The sequence below is a fragment of the Salarias fasciatus genome, chromosome 4 (genome assembly GCF_902148845.1).
Source record: "Salarias fasciatus chromosome 4, fSalaFa1.1, whole genome shotgun sequence".
In the NCBI taxonomy this organism is placed as follows: domain Eukaryota; kingdom Metazoa; phylum Chordata; class Actinopteri; order Blenniiformes; family Blenniidae; genus Salarias; species Salarias fasciatus.
The window spans coordinates 18,595,171-18,617,965 of record NC_043748.1 but is presented as its reverse complement, the minus strand read 5'-3'; the positions used below and the strand labels follow the sequence as shown (position 1 = coordinate 18,617,965).

General features: G+C 42.8%; 2 protein-coding genes across 5 annotated transcripts; both read right to left on the bottom strand.

The window, feature by feature from the left end:
• Nucleotides 1-715: 715 nt before the first annotated feature.
• On the bottom strand, nt 716-22,748 carry LOC115387243 (zinc finger protein 2-like). Of its 3 annotated transcripts, none has more exons than XM_030089876.1 (3): nt 4,245-4,483; nt 2,579-3,067; nt 716-1,484 (listed from the first exon to the last, which is right to left on the bottom strand). In XM_030089876.1, the coding sequence occupies exons 1-3, from the start codon at nt 4,414-4,416 to the stop codon at nt 1,087-1,089; spliced, it is 1,059 nt and encodes a 352-aa protein (XP_029945736.1). In that variant the 5' UTR covers nt 4,417-4,483; the 3' UTR covers nt 716-1,086. The 3 variants fall into 3 exon arrangements, with proteins under 3 accessions (XP_029945736.1, XP_029945735.1, XP_029945734.1); XM_030089875.1 differs by lacking the exons at nt 2,579-3,067; nt 4,245-4,483 and adding exons at nt 6,310-7,422; nt 8,693-8,934 and having other exon boundaries at nt 727-1,484; XM_030089874.1 differs by lacking the exons at nt 716-1,484; nt 2,579-3,067; nt 4,245-4,483 and adding exons at nt 5,473-7,422; nt 8,693-8,917; nt 22,739-22,748.
• Nucleotides 10,320-13,259, bottom strand: LOC115387247 (uncharacterized). 2 transcript variants are annotated; one of them, XM_030089880.1, is made up of 3 exons: nt 12,741-13,259; nt 11,921-11,951; nt 10,320-11,448 (listed from the first exon to the last, which is right to left on the bottom strand). In XM_030089880.1, exons 1-3 carry the CDS (start codon nt 13,218-13,220, stop codon nt 10,916-10,918), a joined length of 1,044 nt encoding a protein of 347 aa, XP_029945740.1. In that variant the 5' UTR covers nt 13,221-13,259; the 3' UTR covers nt 10,320-10,915. The 2 variants fall into 2 exon arrangements, with proteins under 2 accessions (XP_029945740.1, XP_029945741.1); XM_030089881.1 differs by lacking the exon at nt 11,921-11,951 and having other exon boundaries at nt 13,187-13,232.
• Nucleotides 22,749-22,795: the final 47 nt, after the last annotated feature.

The window sequence follows — 22,795 nt, the reverse complement described above, 5'->3', positions numbered from 1 at the left end:
AGCCCATAGGCTGAGACAACACCGAGGCACCCGTCCCCGAACCAAAGGAGCAGGGATGCAATAAACCCCAACCCCAGGCCTGGATCCAGGGTGGGGCCCTGGCTGCACCATACCAGGTGACATCGTGGTCCTTTAACAGTCCGGTTTAGTTCTGATCGTTAGATCTTCTGAGCTGCTCCTAGTCCGGCCCATAATACTGGACCTATTTGCCATGGGAGACTATAGGGCCATGAAGCCCCTGACAACATATCTCCTGGGACCATGCAGGCACTCAAAGTCCCCCAGCACGATAAGTTGGGAGTTCAGGGGCGAGGGAAAGACAATGCCTTAAATTTCCAATCGGTTGTACATTTTCCAGAAAGATGTCAGAAATCATTTTGGGAACCGCAACCAACCAATTGCCATCAAGCATAGAACCATACAAGGAATCGTAAACTTTATCCACAGAATCATTCACTGGGTCATGAAGTTACTACCGATTGCGTCACATTTTTTGATGCCTGAAAAATAGATGAGCCAGCATTTCATTCAGTAACGTTAGAGAACTACTCAGAGTAAGTGTTTACAAGCAAAGTGTAGAATTTATTTAAAAATATACATTAAACAGGATATTGAAGTGTCTGCAATACTCACAGATGTAAACATGCAAAAGAATCAAAAAATAAAAATAAAAAAAAATTGTAAGGCTGTGGAGAAAGATTATTCTTTCAAATTTGAAAGAAAAAAAAAAAAGACGTTAAAAACAAAATGTTCTTTTCTGAGATTTCTGATGCAACTATTTGTCAGCCTCTGTGTAGCTCCACAAAATGGAAACCAAATGCATTCAAATCTCTTTTTTTGTGACAAAACAAACAAAACATTTAACTCCAGCAGAGAAAAATAAATAAATAGAAATCAGCATAATAGTCTTTTTAACTGGATGATTCTGGGTTCAAGCTTGACTTCCTGAAGGAGATCTTCCAAAGACACTTTCATGACTTCACCTCTTTGAGCTCTCACATGGGTCAACAAATTACTAAGTTGACTGAAACTTTTCCCACATTTCACAAGAATATGACTTCTGGTCTGTGTGAGTTCTCCTGTGGGCTACCAAATTACAGTGGTGACTGAAACTTTTCCCACATATGTCACCAGAATATGATTTCTCACTTGTGTGATCATGTGGATCATCAAACTTCTCTGTCTGTTGAAACTTTTACCATAGATGTCACTGAAAATCTGACATTCCCTGTTGGAGTAGATTTTCTCGTCCTCAGTCTGTGAATGTCCTAGTTCCTCCTGGCCCTCTTGAGACTGTAAAAGTCCTGGATCTTCTTCAACCCGTGGAGGATCTGGTTCCTCCTGGTCCTTTTTAAACTGCCGAGAACCTGGTTCTTCTGGTTCCTTTCTGATCTGTGGAGGGTCTGCTCCTTCCTGCTGTAAATAGCAGTTGGTTTCCTGTTTAAAGAGCTGCTCCTGCCTGTCGTCATGTTCCTGTTGGAGCTCTGGAGGGGTAAAACAAAAAAAGATAAATGTTAGTCACTTTGTGTTATTTCAGCTTAAAAAAAAGAAAAACTGGGACTGTCTCAGAGCTATCTCAGGAATTGAAGTCATGCTTCATGTAGGAGATGACATATTTCCTCTGTGAGAGACAAAACTGCACAGCTCCTAACAGCGTCTTCTCTCAGTTTATTGAAAGACAAAGCCCTCAGCTTTATATTGACACCAAGTGGACAGAGACAGAACTGCGGGTCATTGCACCTGTCCCACACTGAAAACACATAGCAAGAGTGTGTCAAATTTTTACTCTTCTCCCGACCATCTTCTGAGGTAGTCATTGATCATCCTCTCCACTCCAAATGTTACCACGGGAACATAAAATGCTCAGCAGCTGCACAAGTGTGCACAAGAAAGCCGTGTTGATAAAGTCATGCTTGGAATTAAAAAAATAAAACCTGAATAATAAAACCCACTGGACTCATATCAATGTTATTTATATTATTTATTCAAAGTAGACATCTGCTGATATGAGCTTTTTAACGTCATGTTTTTCAAAACACAAAATGCAGTAAATTTATAAAGAGGTACAGAAACTTATTGGCAAACAGCCTCTCCATTTGTTGGGTTGTCATTTTTTTCCCCATTGGACTTGAACGTGGGCTCATTTATGATTTCATCTTCTCGTGAGTTCTCATGTGAATCAACAAAGTACTGGGTCGACTGAAGAGTTTCTTGCATTTTTCACAACAATACAGCTTCTCACCTGAGTGAGTTTTCTTGTGGTTCCATAAAGTACTCCGTTGACCAAAACCTTTCCCACATGTTCCACAAGAATGTGGCTTCTCACCCGTGTGAGCTCTCATGTGGATCAACAAAGTGTCATGTCGACCGAAACTTTTCCCACATCTTTCGCAAGAATACGGTTTCTCACCTGCGTGAGTCTCCTTGTGTCTCCTCAAATGATGGGTTTTACGGAAATGTCTGCCACATGTTTCACAAGAATACGGCTTCTCACCTGTGTGAATTCTCATGTGGGACACCAAATTACACCGTTGACTGAATTTTTTCCCACATGTATGACAAGGATAGGGCTTCTCACCTGTGTGAGTTCTCATGTGGATCACCAAAGCTCTCTGTTGATTGAAACTTTTGCCACAGATGTCACAGAGATGCTTTAGACGTTCAGGCTGCTTCTCTGGCTCAGGAACATTGTTCACACAGTCACGATGAAATATGATTTGGTTTTTCACTTCTACATTTACACTTGATTCTGAGTCAGGAAAGTTGTTTAGATCTTGTACTCCAGAGTCACGAGAGAGGAACTGCTCACTGTTGTGTTCTTCTCTTGGTTCACTACAGTCACTTTGTTCCTCAACAGAAGGAAACTTAAAGGTGTCACTTTCAAACGGGATCAGTCGCTCTGTGTTCTGGTTGGTGCAGACTTCCTCAATCTGTGACAGTCCTCTCCTCGGTTCCTCCTGCTCCTCTTTAAACTGTAGGAGTCCTGGTTCTTCTTGTTCCTCTTTGATCTGTGGAGGTCTTGGTTCTTCCTGCTCCAGACAGCAGTTTGTTTCTTGCTGTGGGAACTCTAGAAGGGGAAAAAAAAAAGTACAATATAAAATGTCAGAGATGGGGTCTACAGTTACTACAAGCTACTACGATGCTAACAGCTGGGATCCAGCCACTGGATGCACAGACACAAAAAAGGTATTTATGAGCTTATCTCACTTTGTAAATGATAGGGATAGGGCGTGGGTCCAAAATCTTCGGAGTATTCTTTAAACAACATGGAGTCATTTAACACTCACAGGCCGACATTCAGCACTCAGATATTGTGTGCTGGAGCGACGCCACATTATATGAATCTAAAAGACAAACTTCATCCACTGAAAACTAACCATGTCATCGGTAAATCATGCACCATATGAACTGGGATCGACGGGAATGCTGTGGGTGGTGGCTGTGTGGATTTATGGGTATGGCACATATTTACACCTTGGCCTCATAACAGTCATGTCAGGGCAGTCACGGTTACTAAATGGAAGTGTGTGTGTGTGTGTGTGTATTGTTATGCTGAAGCCCTTGTGTGAGTGTGTATACTTAATATCTCAGTCAGGGCTCATCTAATAGCGTGTCAGCTATTGATGGTCCATCCATACTGAAAAAATCTTATTGAGAATTTGTTGATTTAACTTTGTGTTCACTAAAATTCACTGAAATTTAAATTCAGTTTTGTTATCTACTTGCAATTGCAGCCTCAACATACATCAGACAGCCTCTTGAAAAGACAGAGCATGAGAGTGAGGATCAGCAGAGACAATCATCTCCAGCTGAGCTGATCCACAGACACCATGCAGCTGCTGCTCTGCTTCTCACTCATCAAGAATTCTCTGGTCTCCTCTTCACAGTCAATTAAAGCCGGATAAACACTGTTAAGCCAGAAAACCAGCTCCTGATTAAACTGAACAGAAAGTGAAGTCTGACAGAAATGCTGGAATATCTTGGACTTTAACACATTTACCTGCCTCGGAAAAGTTGAAATTGTTCTATGTCGGTTCAAAAACATTTTAATCATTCTTTTGACAAAATAAATTCCTACTTTATCTATTGGGTTAGAAAACAAGTGTCTTGGTTTAACTTTTTCTTACTTTTTTCATTTAAAAATGTGCACACGTGTTTGCTGTTAACGACGCACTAAAACATCCACTGGTTAAAACATAATTCGTTTTTGAGAAGAGTACTTACACACACACTTTTTCACATACCGATTCTTTGCAGCTTGATTTGAGGGTTAAATGTTATTTCCAGCAACTTGCGCTGACGGACAATCTCCTCTTCGTATTGGACGATAGTTTTCTCGAACACGGCGAATATTTCTGCAGCGGCAGCGGTCAGCCGCTCGTTGATAAACTCTCTCAGAGCCTGAACTGAAGCCATTCTTGCTGCGACTGTCTTGGAGAGATGAAATACTTCATCTGAGAGACACAACAACGCCGCTCCTTTCAGCAACCTGCAGGGCTGCTTCTTCCCTCGGTTTACTGGAGGATCTCAGACAGCGCTCAGCTTCACACTGACACCAAGAGGACGGAGGGGGAACTGCAGGTCAGTACATGGTGGGGAGTTAATGAATGGACCGTCCTGTGGATTTTACAACTGTCAATTAAATGATCAAGACAGACATGAATTATGTCTTTAGAGGGAAACTTGGATCAATAATAATAATAATAATAATAATAATAATAATAATAATAATAATAAAATAGTTGAGCCTGTGGCTTGTCTAATTTGGGGGCTTAGTCAAGAAGTAGCGTGTGTTTTAAGATGATGGGCTACTCATCTGATCAATTTATTGTCATGTTTGAAACAGTTACTATGGGAGCGTCGTCAAAGGAGCTCTGCATCTGCTGTTACAGGTTCAAATTCCACCTAACAAGCTGAGCCTCTGCTTCAGGAGTTTTGGGGTTGGGCTGGCTAAAATAAGTCAACCTGCATCCAAAAGCTCTTGTAATTTTGCCTTTTGAATTTCAAAATCATTGAAATCATTTGTCCACGAAGACAGGCCTTGAGCGATTTCCATTGTAACAAAAAGCTGAGCGTAATTTTGATTGAAAGCAATTAAATCATCCATTGAAGATTATACAACACTACGTCATTACTCTCTTAACCTTTGTTGTGTTTTCAGTCAGCCCACTTCGTGATCTTGTCATGATACCTGTATGTCTGACCTGCTCTCCTGTCATAGGAAGACATTCTTATAGTTCTCCATTATGGGTGACAGAGGAAGTTGGAGCGGGCCTTGTGACATCAAGCTCGGAGGGTTTCTCAGCCATCTTCAGAGATACCGATCTTCCTCTCCACTCCTTCAGGAACATCGTACTCAGCCTGCAGCCACATCAGTCCTGGCAGGAGTCCATGTTGATAAAGTCACACTATAAACTTTAAGATTACGATTCATAAACATTGATTAAAAAAAGAACACTGAATAATAAACAATGGAATTGCATCAATAATTTATTTCAATTTCTTCAAAGTTCACATCTGATTTTTTAAAAACACAAAAATACAGTAATTTGCCACATAAAAATTGAACGTGCTTCTCTAATTAATGATGCAAAACAAGGGATCATTTGTCAGCCTCTGAAGTCCCACATAAATGAAAACCAAATTAATTCATATCTCACATTTTTGTGGCAAACCATAAAGAAAAGATTTCACTGAAGCCCAGCATCAACAGTGTCTGCATCAGTATTGTTTCCTTTCTTCATGTTTCCTTCTGATTCTGGGTTAAAGCGTGACTTCCTGAATGAGTCCTTCATGATGGTGTCTCTGTGTGACTTCTCATGTGGACCAACAAAGTATTGTGTTGACAGAAACCTTTCCCACACGTTCCACAAGAATACGGCTTCTCACCTGCGTGAGTTCTCATGTGGCTCCACAAATTAGTTTGTTGACTAAAACTCTTCCCACATTTTTCACAAGAATACGGCTTCTCACCTGTGTGAGCTCTAATGTGGCGCAGCAAATCGCCCTTTGAACTGAAACTTTTTGAACAGGTTTCACAAGAATGTGGTTTCTCGTCTAAGTGACTTTTCATGTGGAGCAACAGAACACTTTGCCGACTGTAACTTTTCCCACATGTTCCACAATAAAAAGGCTTCTCACCTGAGTGAGCTCTCATGTGGATCGACAAATCCCACTGCTGGTTGAAACTTTTCCCACACAATTCACAAGAATACGGCTTGTCACCTGTGTGAGTCCTCATGTGAAGTGATAAGACACACCGCTGCTTGAAACGTTTCCCACAGGTTTCACAAGAAAACGGCTTCTCACCTGTGTGAGTTCTCATGTGGACCAACAAGTTTCTCTGTCGAGTGAAACTTTTCCCACAGGTTTCACAAGGATACGGCTTCTCACCTGTGTGAGTTTTCATGTGGGCAGTCAAATTATTCTGTCGGCTGAAAGTTTTCCCACAGCTTTCACAAGAAAATGGCTTCTCACCCGTGTGAGTTCTCATGTGGACCGACAAATTACTCTGTCGACTGAAACTTCGGTGGCATGTTTCACAAGAATACGGCTTCTCGCCTGTGTGGCTTCTCATGTGGATCACGTATTTACTCAGTTGCGTGAAACTTCTCCCACATGTTTCACAAGAAAACTGTTTCTCACCTGTGTGAGTTTTCATGTGGGCCAACAAACTTCCCCGTCTTTTGAAACTTTGCCGACATGTTTCACAAGAGTACGACTTCTCACCTGTGTGAGTTTTCATGTGGCGCAGTAACCTGCTCTGTTGATTGAAACTTTTGCCACATGTCTCACAAGAGTACGGCTTCTCACCTGTGTGAATTCTCATGTGGACCACCAGATTAGACTGCTGATTGAATTTTTTTCCACATGTTTCACAAGCATACGGCTTCTCACCTGTGTGAATTCTCATGTGGACCAACAAAGTACTCTGTTGACCAAAACTTTTGCCACAGATGTCACAGACATGCTTTAGGCATTCAGGCTGCTTCTCTGACTCAGGAACATTGTTGTCACTGTCGCGGTGAGATGTGTTTGTTTTGTTCAGTTTTGGATTCACACTTGATTCAGAGTCAGTACGGTTTTTCTGCTTTTGGACTTCAGGGTCACGAGCGAGGACCTGCTTGGTGTTTGGTACCTTTTCTGGTTCACGTCGGTTACTCTGCTCCTCAACAGAAGGAACGTTCAAGGCGTCACTTTCTACCCGTGAAAGTCGCTCTCCCTCCCGGCTGCTGCTGGGTTCTTCACGCTCCTCAGTTTGGGAAGATTTCTCCCCATTCTGAGGAATTTCTGTTTCTTCTTCCTCTTTGATTTCTGAAGGTTCTGGTTCCTCTTTAATCAGTAGAAGTCCTGGTTCTTCCTGTTCTTCTTTAACCTGGAGGGGTTCTGGTTCCTCCCTGCAATCATGGCGCTCTGTGAACTCTGGAGGTAAGGGGAAAAAAAAACAAGATGAAACTGGATGAATTGATTACTTTCATTCAAATTGCAAAAATACTGGATACACATCACTGCTTGATGAGAACCTTCAGAGGCTGAAAAGATGGAGGATTAATGATTAATGAATTGTCGAACGTTTTCTTGGTGGAATATTCACTACCCTTCTCTTTAATTTGCACAACAGTCTGTTAACAGTTAACTACGCTACTTGTCATTGAGTGATAGTGAAACACAATGCTTTCTTCAAAAATTAATCAATGTTCACAACTTTATTGAACAGTCCATGTGGGGAAAAAAAACAGTCATAGTTTCATCCATTCTATTACACTTCTGACATGCACAGAAAGTGAAGTTTTGCTTTTAAATCTGTATTCTAACTGATCATGAAGCTCACCTAGTCAAGATGAGAGGAAATACTTTGAGATCGTTTTTTTTTTTCATTTCCTGACTGATGAACTAATCTAATAAAAAGGCAAAGAACTATAGTAAACTTGAAAAAATAACATTTTACAAAAACAAATATTCTAATTTCATTCTCATGTATGACAACAGCCACGCCTCTTGCTTATACAGAGTGAGGTCGCTTCATCCAGTTAATCTCAGGCAAGCAGAAGTGAGTTTCCTGGAGGATTAAAATGTCACCTGACAGGTTTCAAGTGAATCATTAACATTTTAAAGGTCGTTTGGCTCCCTTTTAGGTTGCAGGATATGAAGCAAAGACATTTAGTCTCTGCTAATTGGAGCAGAGACTTTACCAAACAAAAAACTTCCCTTGTCCTTTAACTATTTGTTCAGTGATTTGGTTCACGGGCCTTATGTTGGACAACCCTGATCTCAAAGACATTCCGCGAAAAACAATCACAAACGTTTTTTTATTTCTTTACTTGGTGTTCATATAGAGTGTAAGGTGTGTCTGGTTCTCCTGTTAATAAAGGACCAACTTCCTGTCGCTGCTTGGTGCTGCTTTTAAGAGCAGATGTTATACTAAAACTCACAATTAAAGAGATTAAACTTCGTTAAACAGCACAGTTACGGTTTACTGACGAGTTTTTAACAAGTAACAGCAAATAGGGACGCAAGGGAAGCTGGAGCGGGTCACCAGATTCCAAGGAAACCAGTTCATCCGAAACACCCGTCACGACAACAAACCTGTCAAAGTTTTAGAAAAATCCAAGTTTCCCTCCGGAAGAACGAAGCAAAAGAAAACAAGACCACAACGAGTCATATGAAAGTATTCAACCAGACGTTTCCATACCGATTCTCCGCAGTTTGATTTGAGGTGTCCACCTAAGTTCCAACAACTTGCGCTGACGGACAATCTCTTCCTCGTATTGGACGATAGTTTTCTCCAACACGGTGAAGATTTCCCCAGCGGCAGCGGTCAGTCTCTCGTTGATAAACTCTCTCACAGCCTGAACTGAAGTCATTGCTGCTGCAGGAGATCATGAAATGTTTTCTTCTGAGAGACAAAACCACACGTCTTCTTCTCGGAGCCTGAGATGCTTCTTCTCTCGGTTTACTGGAGGATCACAAACACAGCGCCTACCTTCACACTGACACCAACAGGACGGAGGGGGAACTGCAGTTCAGTAATGACATGACAACAGAAGAGTAAATCAATATCTGGTGTTCAAGGAAACATTACATAAGGCTGGAAAAGGAACTTGAAACCACCCGAATGTCTTGTTTATTGTTGGAACAGCAACATGACAAACAGGTTGTGTGTGTAATGTCTGTGTGTGTATTCAGACGAACAAAGATTTGCCTTATTGTGGGACTTAAAGGGCTTGGCTGGTGTTTCTCTGGTGCTCCTGACTGTCGGGAGGGAATTGAGGACATCGCTTTTTAGCTCCACTTTCTTCATATTGTTACCAGACCAGAAGCTTACAAAGCAGCTTGAATCATTCGATGTTTTGGCGATGCTTGAGTGAGATATCCAGGCTGTTTAACTCCACACACAGACACACAAAACTTTTACGATAGGTTCCACATATCAGTATTGTGGAATTCCCTAATCCCCACAATTTATGGGTTCACAACAGAGTGTGAAGAACTTTTGTACACTACATGGTTGCTAAATGCCTTGAATACAGTTATAGATGTATATTTTAAAAGATCACAGATTTTTAATAGTTTGATTGAATTAACAGATTATGCAAATTACCCAGGTTATTTTCATGTTGTGTTTATTTTCATGTCATATCTTTTTATTATAGCTTTTTACTAGTTCTTGTCTGTTAATTTATTTATGCTTAATAAACAACGTATCAAGATTATTTTTCTTTTGACAGGCATTGAGTATTCCTTTTGTCAGTCAAGGGCTTTTTATTTTCTTTCCATTTATGCTGTGTGTCTATATACAGTTAGAGGAATACCTAAGAAGTGACCATCAGCAGTGTTCAAATCTGTTCCACTGTAGACTGAACTCCAATCTTGAAGCATTAGACTGTTGTTGACAACAGTGATCATTTTTTCTGTTCTTATTCATTTGGAGATAAAAGGAATGACATTTTAAATGTCTTTTAAATCACAGTGAACACAGGTAAGACTGTTGGGCTGGTTTCCCAGGATGTTAGTAAAAATGTTAAAATCCTAAAAAAATTCAAACTAACAAGACTGACAAAGAAGCTAAAAATATATCATGGACAGTCCATGATAACCTGCGAGATATAAAAATGTCATTATAAGATGCCAGGGACCATTTTGGGAATCATAACCGACCAATCACCAACAAACTGAGAAACATCTGGAATGTAAACCGCATCCACAAATTCATTCATTAGAAACACTCCTGATTTTAAGGTGTAGAACTTTTTCTGACGTCTGAATAACAGATGAGTCAGCATTTAATTCACTTCTGTAAATAAACTACTCAGTTTAAGTGTTTCCAATAAAGTCTCATTTATTGAAAAATATACAGCAAAAGAAGAACTGGTGGCGTGTCTGGCTACAGAGAAAGAAAATTCTTTCAAATAGAAAAACAAAAAGAAACAAAAAAAAAAAATCAAATTTAACATCAAAAATGATCATGTTAAAAACAAACTGTGCTTTTCTGAGATTTGTGATGCAAAAATTTGTCAGCCTCTCGCTCCACAAAGTAGAAACCAAATGCATTCAAATCTCATCTGTTGTCACAAAACAGAAACAAAACATTTAACCTCAGCACAGTCTCAACAGTAAAATTCACAAATAACTTTAAAAATATCAGCAAAAATATTCTTATAAACGGGATGATCCCTGCTGATTCTGGGTTTAAGCTCGACTTCCTGAAGAGACATCCATGACTTCATCTCTTTGTGAATCCTCATGTGGAGCAACAAATTACACTTGACAGTGAACCTTCTTCCACATGTTGCACAAGAAAACGGCTTCTCACCTGTGTGAGTTCTCATGTGGACCAACAAAGTTCTCTGTAGGCTAAAACTTTGACCACAGATACTTTGATGTTCAGCTTGTTTCTCTGCCTCAGGAACATTGTTCACACCGTCACAATGAAGTACGTTAGTTTTTTCACTTCTGCATTTACCCTGGATTTTGAGTCACTACAGTTTTTCCGATCTTGGGCTTCAGAGCCACCAGAGAGGAACTGCTCATTGCATGGTACTTCTTCTGCTTCACGTAGATCACTTTGCTCCTCAGCAGAAGGAACACTTTCAAACAGTATAAATCGCTCTCCTTCCCATTTGGTGCAAAGTGCCTCAGTCTGTGAAGGTTTGGGTTCTTCCTGGTCCTCTTGAAACTGTTGATCACAGATGGCATCATCTCCCACATCTTCTGCAGCAGGAGGAAAGCTGATACCTGGTTCTTCTTCTTCTCTCTGTGGAGGTTCTGCTTCTTCCTCTTTGATCTTTGGAGGTCCGAGTTCATCCTGCTCCTCTTTAAACTGTACAAGTCTGGGTTCTTCTGGTTCCTCTTTGATCCTAGGAGGGTCTGGTTCCTCCTCCTGTAGACAGTAGTTCACTTCCTGCTCCAATAGCTGCTCCTCCCTGCAGTCATAATGCTGTGGGAGCTCTGAAAAAGTATAAGATTAAAGATTAGTTACTTTACCCAGATAGTCCTGTATAGTCCTAGCATGAAGAAAAAAACATACTGTGACTCAAGCAGTGAAACTGATCTCTTCATTTCGAAATTGTACTGAAAGAAAAACCATGAAAAAGTGTGGGATTAAACTCCTGAGCTCATTTGCCTCATCAGGCCTGCTGCTCTGTGACCTTGCATAGCAGATGGGCCTGCCTGATTCAGTTCCTGAACTCCTGCAGATCCCAGGTCTTCAAGTCATCTGGTGAAGAACATCACAACATGAAACCACTGCATGGGTTGGCCAGCATGCGGCACTCATCCCCAATGACTTTTAGGATGTTCTCTTTGAGTTGTCCAAAAAGTTCTTCGTGCCTTTCAATGAGATTGGAAGCTTTTCCCCAATTTTCTTTGACAATATTTTCAACAATCCCTGCTATGTTAGATGGACACATAATCCTGTCACCTCCTGGACGTGATGGGTAGTGAATCACAACCTGAAAGACAAAACAAAGGATCTATCAACAGGACAATTCATACTCTAATTACCTCCAAGTGACAATGCTATGTCAGCCATGGACACAACAGCGCCAGCAACAGTAAAATGTTCCAAGTTTCAGCAAAAAGCACTTTTTCAATGTGTAGAAAACTGTAGCAGTAAACAGAAAAAAACATTTGTGTGTGTATCATTTGCTACAAAAAAAATACTAAAGAAAAATACTTACAGAAATGCTCATGTCTGTTCAATCCATTACTTTTTCATTTTTCATCTTTTCAAAGGAAACATGTTCTATTACCATTATAAGGGTAGATGTGCACACGCTTATTATATTAATTACTATACACAAGGTGTGGGTGGAAAGACAGCTAGATAGAAGTATTTGTTGTTTATTTTTTAGCGTATTTTTAAACCTTTATTTTAACTTGATAAAACCCATTGAGATCAGAATCTCATTTAAAAGGTTGACCTGGGAAAGAGGTCAGCAGCACAAGTCATAATTATACAAGTTCATTATAAAAGTTTAACGCAATAAGTAGCCGATCACAACAATAAATAGATAAAGAAACTCACTTAATACGTTTAAGGGAACAATAACAATTTTAATATAAATAACACAGGTATTGCTCGTGGGATTCAAAAACTTCACAGTGAAAGTGCTGTAGTTTAACGCTGTAGTTAATTTCAAATTAAAAACACAAGCATTGCTCATCGGATTCTGGCTGTTGTAGTGCAATGACAATCCAACACAACCAGATATTATAAACAATGCTTCGTTTTAGCTCACCTCCGTATGGCTCCAAAATACCGGCTTCTTGTCGGCTGGCTTCGGCAAAAGTCTAGTTGGTGCATTTGTTGGGGTTGGAGTTTGGGATGCAGGACGTCGTTTCTTGCTGGATCTCGGTGTAGATGGACTCGGCTCCCTGTCCCTTTTTTCCAGCCTTACAGCTTCAAATGTCTGGCAAGGTCCCTGTGCAGCGTCGCTTGAGGTGGCTGCCACGGCACTGTCTTCTCTTTCCTCTTCTTGCCATCTTCTAAACACGGATAAGTCACTTTCTAATCTGCTGATCAGTCGGAGACATGTCCTACAGATCCGAATGGATCTCGACTTGCATTTTTTTAGAGTTAATCCCAGTTGTTGCAACCGTTCGAAGACCGTTTTCTCTTTAAGTGCTTTGTTTGCTTCAAATACTTTTTTCGTATTTGTCAGCGTTCCATTGACTCTTAAGTTACCTTTGCAAAAGCGGCAGCGCTCGTCTAACGCCATTATCACAGTTGTTTCTCGTGTTCCGGTTGTTGTGGTTCAGCAGCGGCGCACATAATCTACGTCACACCGTCTCTTGATGTGGATTGGTCTGTGGTGAGTGTGTCAATCAGAACGGTCGTCCAATCGCCAGCTACTGATTGTTTGAAGGTCCCACCTCTGAAAACAAACCGGAAGACCAGCTACCACGATGGACTTGTGAAATATTTCCGTGGCGGACATACGAAGCTGTCCGTCTGGCGTGCCAGGTTAGCTGCTAGGTTGGACTTTATCACAATGCAAACCCCCCACAGTTTAAAACAGGGCTGGTCAAAGTCATTCCAGGCCAGGGTCCACACACACAGCCCAATTTCATCTTGAGTCCCCGAGACCAGTAAAATAAAGACACAATAACATTTAAATGTAATTTCTAGCACAGTATCGGGGTTGAAAACGACTATAATCTCAACAGAAAGCCAAATTTTGATACCTTCTGGTGCCGCTAACGTTCAAAAATGTGATAACACTTTATTTGAAGCCCCCCTGTATAACACATTATAAGTACATTTATGAAGCATTATAATGCCATTATAACACGTGTAGCTATAGTTATAAACATTCATAGATGATCACAATGCCAGTCCAAACCCTAACCCTAATCCTATGCTGTATAGTGCTGTATAGTGAGTTATAAAGCATTGTGATCATGTAGGAGTGTTTATAACTACTTATAATGTGTTATACCAGGTGCTTAAAGTAAAGTGTTACCAAAAATGTTATCACTCAGGTTTCAGTTTGTTCAATTTTCTTCATATATTTTTTAAATGTTTTCTATTATTAATATTTTATTTTATTGATTTATTATTTATTTATTTATTTATTTTTCACAATTTGCTTGGTTTAACGAGTTAGTTTTAAGCTAACGGACCTTGACAGACCTGATGTAAAAGATACGAAACACTTTGAAGAAAAAAAAACAGGAAGGAATCAAAATGTTCCCCTTGTTTTATTGCTCAACGTCCATATTGTTATTTTAACATTTTAAAGATGTAGTGTCAGGTAAGTGTTGATTTTTCACGCCCTCAGCTAATCCAAAACTGCAAATCTGTACATTCAAACGCGTAAATGTTTCCCTCCACAAACACAAAACATAGCTGTAAGGAGTCAGATTAAAGTGTTCTAGATATTTTCATAGCGATTCTGCATAGGTTGATTTGAGGTTTCCATGTGATTTCCAGCAGTCTGAGCTGATGAACAATCTCCTCCTCGAATTGGACGATGGTTTGTTCAAAAACGATGAATATTTCCCCCGCGGCAGCAGCCAGTCTCTCGTTGATGAACTCTCTCAGAGCCTGAACTGAAGACATTATTGCTGCAGGAGATGAAAAATGAGAAACTCCCGGGCTTCATCAAACAGCCTGCAGAGATGCTTCTTCTCTCTTTTTTTTTTGGATCACATACAGCGCTCAGCTTCACACTGACACCAAGAGGACGGCGGCGGAACTGCAGGTCAGTACACAGAAGTTATCATGAACACGCAATGTGTGTGTTCCAGCCATCATGCATGTGTGCGTTTGGTGGGCGTGAGTTAGGTGTGCGAATGAATGGTTACGTCATGAGTGCCTGGAGCACACATCGGTAATCAGCCAGATCATCAAGGAAGCGAAGAGGAACAAGAAGACTCTCTCAGTGGTCTGGCCAGATCTTGCCATGGCATACCCCAACGTACCACACCAACTCATCTGCAAGGCATTGGAGCATTACCAAGTACCACCAGAGGTCATCAGTCTGGTGATGTCCTATATGGACTCGCTACAGATGAGGTTTAGTGTGCAGGATTTTACCACCAAGTGGCACAGGCTTGAAAAAGGGATCATGGCTGACTGCACCATATCAGTCCCCCTGTTTGTGGCAGCTATCAACCTGCTACTCAAAGCCAGAGTGTCACAGTGCAAAGGACCAATGGCAAGCGATGGGACAAGGCACCCAGCCTGCAGAGTCTTCATGGACGACATCACCGTGATGACCCCATCTATTCTCGGGACTCGATGGGTTTTGAGTTCACTGGAGAAGATGGCCACCTGGGCCCGCATGCAGTTCAAGCCTGGCAAATCCAGGAGCTTGTGCCTTTTGAAGGGAAGACTGTCAAATAAAACCTTTAACATCCAGGGGTCGGAGATTCCAACTATTCAGGAGGAGCGAATCCGATGCTTGGGGAAGAGCTATGATAGAACTCTGAAGGACAGGGGGAATCTCGAGGACACCTCAGCCCAACGAATGGATTGGCTGGGGAGAATCGACAAGTGTCCGCTGCTGGGCAGGTTCAAGGTGTGGTGCTTCCAGCATTGCATCATACCAATTCAATTCAATTCAATTCAGCTTTATTTATGAAGTGCCAATTACAACATGGTCGTTTCTAGACACTTTTACAGAGAAAACCCAACAGATCCACATGAGCAAGCAGAAGCGACTGTGGAAAGGAAAAATTCCCTTTTAACAGGAAGAACCTTTGCAGAACCAGGCTCAGAGGTGGCGGCTTTCTGCTATTCCGGTTGGGGTGAAGGGACAGAAAGAGAAGGAGATAGAACAGACAGTTTCTTGTATCTACATACAATTCATATATAAACACAGGGTACATAGGCTACAAGAGAAACAATCATCAATGACATGTAGCAATACAATGAAATTAAAGTAGTACAATGAAATTACACTGAAATGAGAGAAGGAGCAGAACTGGGAGCCGGTTCCACATGGTAGGAGCCCGGGGTTCAGTAAACTCTTACACTCACTGGGTCCAGGTTTCCTGGATTAATCAGTGAAGCAGCTGTTTTGTTTGATGCCCAAATAGAATTGCACCCACCCATTGGATCCAGGCTGTCTCAATGGATCAGCCGCGATTGATGTTCTGTCTGCGATCCCTCAAGCACGGCTCTAGGCCACCTAAGAGACAGCCTTTTCGTCCAGGGTTTTGGTGTTCTGACTTTTTGGTCTCCCACAGTGGAAAGAGAAAGAGAGGGGGAGAGATTAATTTATTTCCATTGAAGTGGACACAGATTCACAGATTTGTACAATAAATCCACGACTCATTTCCCAACATCACCTTACAGAACAGTTACATAATAGTTGAGAGAGGTTGAGAGAGAGAGAGTGAGAGAGAGAGAGAGAGAGAGAGAGAGAGAGAGAGAGAGAGAGAGAGAGAGAGAGAGAGAGAGAGAGCAGGCGCGACCCCTAACTGTAAGCTTTATTGAATAGAAAGGTCCTAAGCCTCGTCTTAAAAACCGAGACTGTGTCAGCCTCCCTTACAGACACTGGGAGCTGGGCCACTGGACCAAGACTCCAGTGGCCATTTCTGCTCTATGACTTCCCTTTGACCAGAGTAGAAGCAATGGAGAGAGTCTGTAGCAGGTTTATCCGGAAATGGCTGGGCGTCCCTCCAGCATTCAGCTCAGTCAACCTCTACAGCAAGTCATCAATTCTCTGGTTACCATGCTTCTCTGTCATAGAAGAATTTAAAGCCACCAAGGCAAAGGCAGTGTGCACGCTTTTAAGGCCCGTCTATGCTTCACATGTCCGCGTGGGTGCGCGTTGGTCCGCGTGACGTAAAAATCGCCATGAATTCCTGTCCGCTAGGGTCTGCGCGGACCGATCCGCGGACATCCGCACAGCAGCCAGATTTTGAGACCGCGTTGCACGCAGGTCGCGGCAGTGTACGCATGCGCCAGAGCGCCACACCAAACAAAACATGATGGTAAAAGTGAAAGTAGACGGAGCTACAGTTTGATGGTTCCACTTAAAGATACTGTAGGAGCCATTTATCATTTCTTTCGTTGACCACCAGGGGGAGCAGTATGGGGAAAGTATAAATGGAGCACACAGATGATCAGGGTCAGGTGTGTGAGAGGGTGGTAGCATACAGTCTTTTGACCGTGTCTAATCGGCGTGTGAATGGTGTGTGTGTCCGGCCTATGGATGTGGAACTGTAAGTGTGAGCTCTCCGGCTCCAGCTTGACATGTAACCTCTGGAATTATGGGCATGGAAAATAAATGGGTTGCTGCGCCCAAACAACAGAAAATAGTTAATTGATTGATTAATACACCGTGCAGATACGCGTCCGAAACGGTTCTCCCTCTCCGCCCTCAAAGGAACTCAAAGTGTAGCAGCCCTATAGGGAAGGGGCTCTACATTTTAAGTCAAAAGACTGCTGCATGACTGATCGGATGTAATCGGCTGATTAATTGGTGATCAGCTGTGGACTTCGGTGGGTAGCTGAGTTGCTGGAGGCTGTGGTTTTTGAGACGCTGGAGCGTTACAGCCGGGGCTCTAGGAGGCGCAAGGGATCACCGTGTATTAGCGGGGTCCTTACGCGGTGCATGGGGCGCTGCGGCGAGGGGCGCCGGAGCCGAGCAGAAGTCCCCGATTGGCGGGGTTAGCGGCGGCGAGCGACACCAGCGAGCGGCGGAGCGGCAACGAGCAGCAGCAGCAGAGGGCAGCAAGCTGAGCCGAGCAGCGCACCCAGAGGCACGCAGCGTCGGAGCGACAGAGGACAGAGCCGGGCAGCGGATCTCTGGTTGGCGGGATCAAGCGGCGAAACTACAGAGTGACAGCGAGCGACGGGTACAGAGCGGACGTCTGGACACGGCAGCAGCAGCGAAGCAGCGGGCAGGCGAGGAAAGCTTTGCGAAGAGTTCGTAAAAGGAGGTACCCGGTGCTCTACCACATACTCTCATCATATGGCCATTAACTTTATGTGCGCACGCCATAATTGAAACTTGTGCTGTCGACATTATTTCGAAGGAAGAGACTTCACTTAATTTCGTGGACGATATTTGTGTTGTGTGTGGTTTGAACTTTGAAACAATATTGAAGAATTTACGTTTTCATTTGGTGTTTCAACAAACTGATGTTTACTGTAAGGGAGTGGTTTATTGATTTATGATTTTTCTTTAAGTGCGCATGGCCATGGACTATGGAATAAAGGTACAAAAGGGAAGTGTTAATGAGTGGACCTGCTGCAGCTGTCATGCCCGATGGGGATGTGGTGAAAGAACAAGCTGTCTCTAAACATGCAGTTAAGTTTGAAAGGAGCAGTAGATATGCTGCACTCATGCAGGCTGAGGCAGAAATAGCTGCTCTGGAAGCTCGAGCTGCATCCCTGCAGGAGAAACACGCTCTGGAGAAGCAAGCAGAAGACCTGCGAAGGAGAAAGGAAAAGATGGAGCTCCAGACAAAAATAGCTGCAATGACTGCAAAAATATCAAACCTCTCAACTACAGGTAAAGTTGCGAGGAAGCGGGAGTCAAAGGTGATTAGCTCTGGTGAGCACTCAGTGGAGGAGAGGTCACAACCTGAGAAGGAGCAGAGGGAGAAAATGGGCTTTGTAGTGGCTGAAAGTTTTGCCCACCTGTGTACTGAGCACATGAGCGAGGATGGCGACAGGCGCTTGAATTGCGAAAGGTGTGGCAAAGGGACTCCCGCTGCTCTGAATATACAGGAGGAAAGAGCTAGCACAGACTCCATGCAGTCCAAGGTCTCACCAAGCAGCTGTGAATTACTCCACCCAAAAACTGATGATCGAAAAGGGCCGGAAAAGGAAATTCATCATCTCAGGAGGAAACGTCAAGGGATGATGTTAAGTTTGTGGAAATCATGGCAGAGACAGTGGCACACTCTGATTACCATCCCCATGTAAAAACACATGAAGAGATCGGAACAGATTCCAAAAAGAACAAGCTCGAAGATGAACATGTGAAGTCTGCTGACTCGGGTGTTCCAGGTTCATCCCAGGTTGTCCACTCAGACCAGGAAACAGACTCGCATGCGTCACAGCCTGTTGTGAGTGATGGGCCTGAATGTTGGAGAACTCCACAGAAACCCGAGCCAGAACCAGAGGCTGCAGAACCTCAGATGTTAAAAGGTCCAAGACATGAACAGCCTGGAGGCCACAGACACGGCAGCTGGAGGTCTGAACAACAACGGAATCAAAATGCTGATCAACTTCACCCTGCCCTCCATCCTGAGATAAAAAATTCACCGTGTCGGCCAGAGGGCTTGTACTGGACGTTCCATGTCTTTGATGGAGGAGGTGGAGAAGAAAATGCTGAAGGAGGTGGTGAAGGCAGCAAGGAGCAGAGTGACGGGGCTGAATGCTGCCTCCACACGTTGTCTGGGAGCTCCGAGATTTCAGCCCTGATTTGTTGAAAGGACATTGAAGTGGAAATGGATATGGACGTTTGTAAGTGAGGAAAACCCAGCCTTTTATACAACGTTTGTGTAGTGCTGGTCATAGGAGTGGATTACTACATTCCGCACTACTGCAAACTAAACTGTGTGCTGGAGAGGCCAGTTCCAAATATCTTCAAGAAGCCGCAACATAAGTTGCAGTTAATGAAATATTGTTGTTGCACAAAGGTTTTGGGTTATTTCTTTTGTGGTTTGCTTTCTTTAAAATGATTTGTTTGCCTCCATTATTTAATTATGTTATGAATTGTTATGTTTTCCTGACATTAACAATTCAGGGGCCAGTGTGTAGGAGCCATTTATCATTTCTTTCGTTGACCACCAGGGGGAGCAGTATGGGGAAAGTATAAATGGAGCACACAGGTGATCAGGGTCAGGTGTGTGAGAGGGTGGTAGCATACAGTCTTTTGACCGTGTCTAATCGGCGTGTGAATGGTGTGTGTGTCCGGCCTATGGATGTGGAACTGTAAGTGTGAGCTCTCCGGCTCCAGCTTGACATGTAACCTGTGGAATTATGGGCATGGAAAATAAATGGGTTGCTGCACCCAAACAACGGAAAATAGTTAATTGATTGATTAATACACCGTGCAGATACGCATCCGAAACGGTTCTCCCTCTCCGCCCTCAAAGGAACTCAAAGGGTAGCAGCCCTATAGGGAAGGGGCTCTACAGATACTGAAAGAGTGAAAAACTCGTGGAAAGAGAGATCAGACTCGGTCTGGAGGGAGGAGAAGGTCTGCAGACAGAAGTGAAAGTAACTAATCACTCAGGCATCGCCCCTGCGATTCAGAAACAGGAAAAAAAAGCTAAATAAACTTTAATACTTATTGATAATGTACTGACAATGTATGTGCTTAATCTCCTCTAAAGAATCTGTAATAAAGGAGCAGATAAACAGTCTGTACTGCTGGAAAAGCTTGTTGAGGATGCGTGGGTCAGCGTGCCTGCATGGGACGCGCACAGCTGAGCCCAAAATGTACTATGGGAGAAAGCTCGTGCGCATCGGTGGTGCGCGGACACTCCAAAGCAGACGCGGAAACGGGTACATGTGAAGCATGGACCAGCCTTTAGTCTCCAGGGACACAAAAGTGAGGCATGCAAGCACTGCAATTAACTGCGGCAGGAAGTGGAAACCCCTTAACGCAGTGAAGGAGGAACTCCTTCCTCGCTCTTTTAGTAGCGCTCGAGTAAGATTTAAGTTTCTTTTACCTGGTGGAGTCTGTGCTGGAGTTGTGGCAGTGCTAGAAGCCAGTCTTTTCTTACTTTCTGGAAGATCCTGCTCAGTCGTTGCTCACTAAGCATCTGGCGGAGTAATGGCGGACAAAACGAAACTTAACTCCATCAGGCCAGCGGGAGCGCGCATTACGTCATTCCTTTCAAATTCTCCCCAAAAAAATTCTGGTGCCGGACCGGCACTGCAACTTTCAAGTGACAATTTAGCGTTGTTAGCCGTACTTGCAATGAATATGTCAGGGCACATTGTACACATCATGTAAAATATTTATGGTGGAAAACAAGTATTTTTAAAGTTGAAAAACACCTTAATGCACCTTTAAGCATGGGTTTTGTTTTCTTTTGGTTATTATGAGTTTGTAGTGGAGGATTTTAACATAGTTTTAGAGATCTAATATTATGTTTTACACCTCTAGGAGTTTTTATGGTTTTACCCTGTTAAGCGGAGTGTACTTAAGGGACATCCAGAGAGAGAGAGAGATTGTGATTGTGGTGAAGCCTGTCTCCAGAAATCCTCCGATGCACTTTTTTGGCACTTTGGCACATTTGCACTTTATCCTTGTTTTTTGCACAAGAAAATAAATGAGAAGTGGACCACTCAAACTTGAACTCATCTCTTCGTGCTCACCGTTTCTCCGCCGCTCGCGCCCACTGCTTACAGACACTAAGAAAAATAGAACTTCCTGCATCCATAAACATTTCACTTCCACTTCTGTAACACTCAAAATTTCATATAACATTTTTAACGTCAGAATTTTCAAAACACACAAAAAAGCAGCAATATTTATAATAAAAATTAAACATGCTTTTCTGAGATTCCTTATTTAAAAGCATTTATTTCACAAACTGGAAAGAAAACATTTAACAGAAGCACAGCACCAACAGTGTTTAAATCAGCAACGTCTCCTTTTAAACTCGATTCAACCTTGTGATTCTGGGTTCAAACTCAACACCCTGATCGAGATCTTCGTGGCTAAATGTCTTTGTGAGTTCTCATGTGGGCCAACAATGCATACTTTACAATGAAACATTTCCCACATGTTTCACAAGAATATGGCTTCTCACCTGTGTGAGTTCTCATGTGGATCAACAAAGAACAGTGTCGACTGAAACTTTTCCCACAAGTTTCACAAGAATACGGCTTCTCACCTGTGTGAGTTCTCATGTGGACCTTCAATTTGCTATTTAGAGTGAATCTTTTCCCACATGTTTCACAAGGATATGGTTTCTCACCTGTGTGAGTTCTCATGTGGACCTTCAATTTGCTATTTAGAGTGAATCTTTTCCCACATGTTTCACAAGAATACGGCTTCTCACCTGTGTGAGTTCTCATGTGGGCCAACAAATGACCACTTACAGTGAATCTTTTCCCACATGTTTCACAAGAATATGGCTTCTCACCTGTGTGAGTTCTCAGGTGGCGCAACAACGAACCATGTCGACTGAAACTTTTCTCACATGTTTCACAGGAATAAAGAATCTTTTGACGTTCAGGCTGCCGGATACTACACAGCAAATTTTCCAGTGTTGAATTAACTCTTAAAGTGTTAAAGAGCGGTCTTATATATACACTTTTATATACACTTTCAAAATAAGAGCCCTCTGAAAAGTCACATTTTTGACTCATCCAACCAAATTCAAAGTTGCATTGCTCCAGAACGCCCTTTTGCCGAGCAACCATTCCACTTCAGACTGATAGTAGGCCCCCCCAGGGTCCCAGTCACCAAATGTCATCCAGATCTGATTTGTATTTTCAAAATAAGAGCCCCCTAAAAAGCTGAATAACCACCAAGGAGAAAACATGGGCTCCTTCGCCACTGACGTCCAGCTATACGCATGGCAGGGCTTCCCCACCTTCCCTGTAAGCGTGCTGTCGAAATCTGGTCCTCCATGCATTCCTGCAAGGACTCACGCCCAAGCGGCTGCGTCAGCATGCGCAGCTCGCTACCCCACAGACCCTGGAGGAGGCCCTCCGGGAAGCAGAACTAGCCGAGACAATCCTCTCCACACCGCGGGTCGGTGCCAAATCACCGCCCCGTGTTCAACTGGCTAACACCGCCAAAGAAGACACCCTTCTCCTTGGCGGTGGCGGTGGTTATTCAGCTTTTCCCTTTCAGCGGCCTCTACG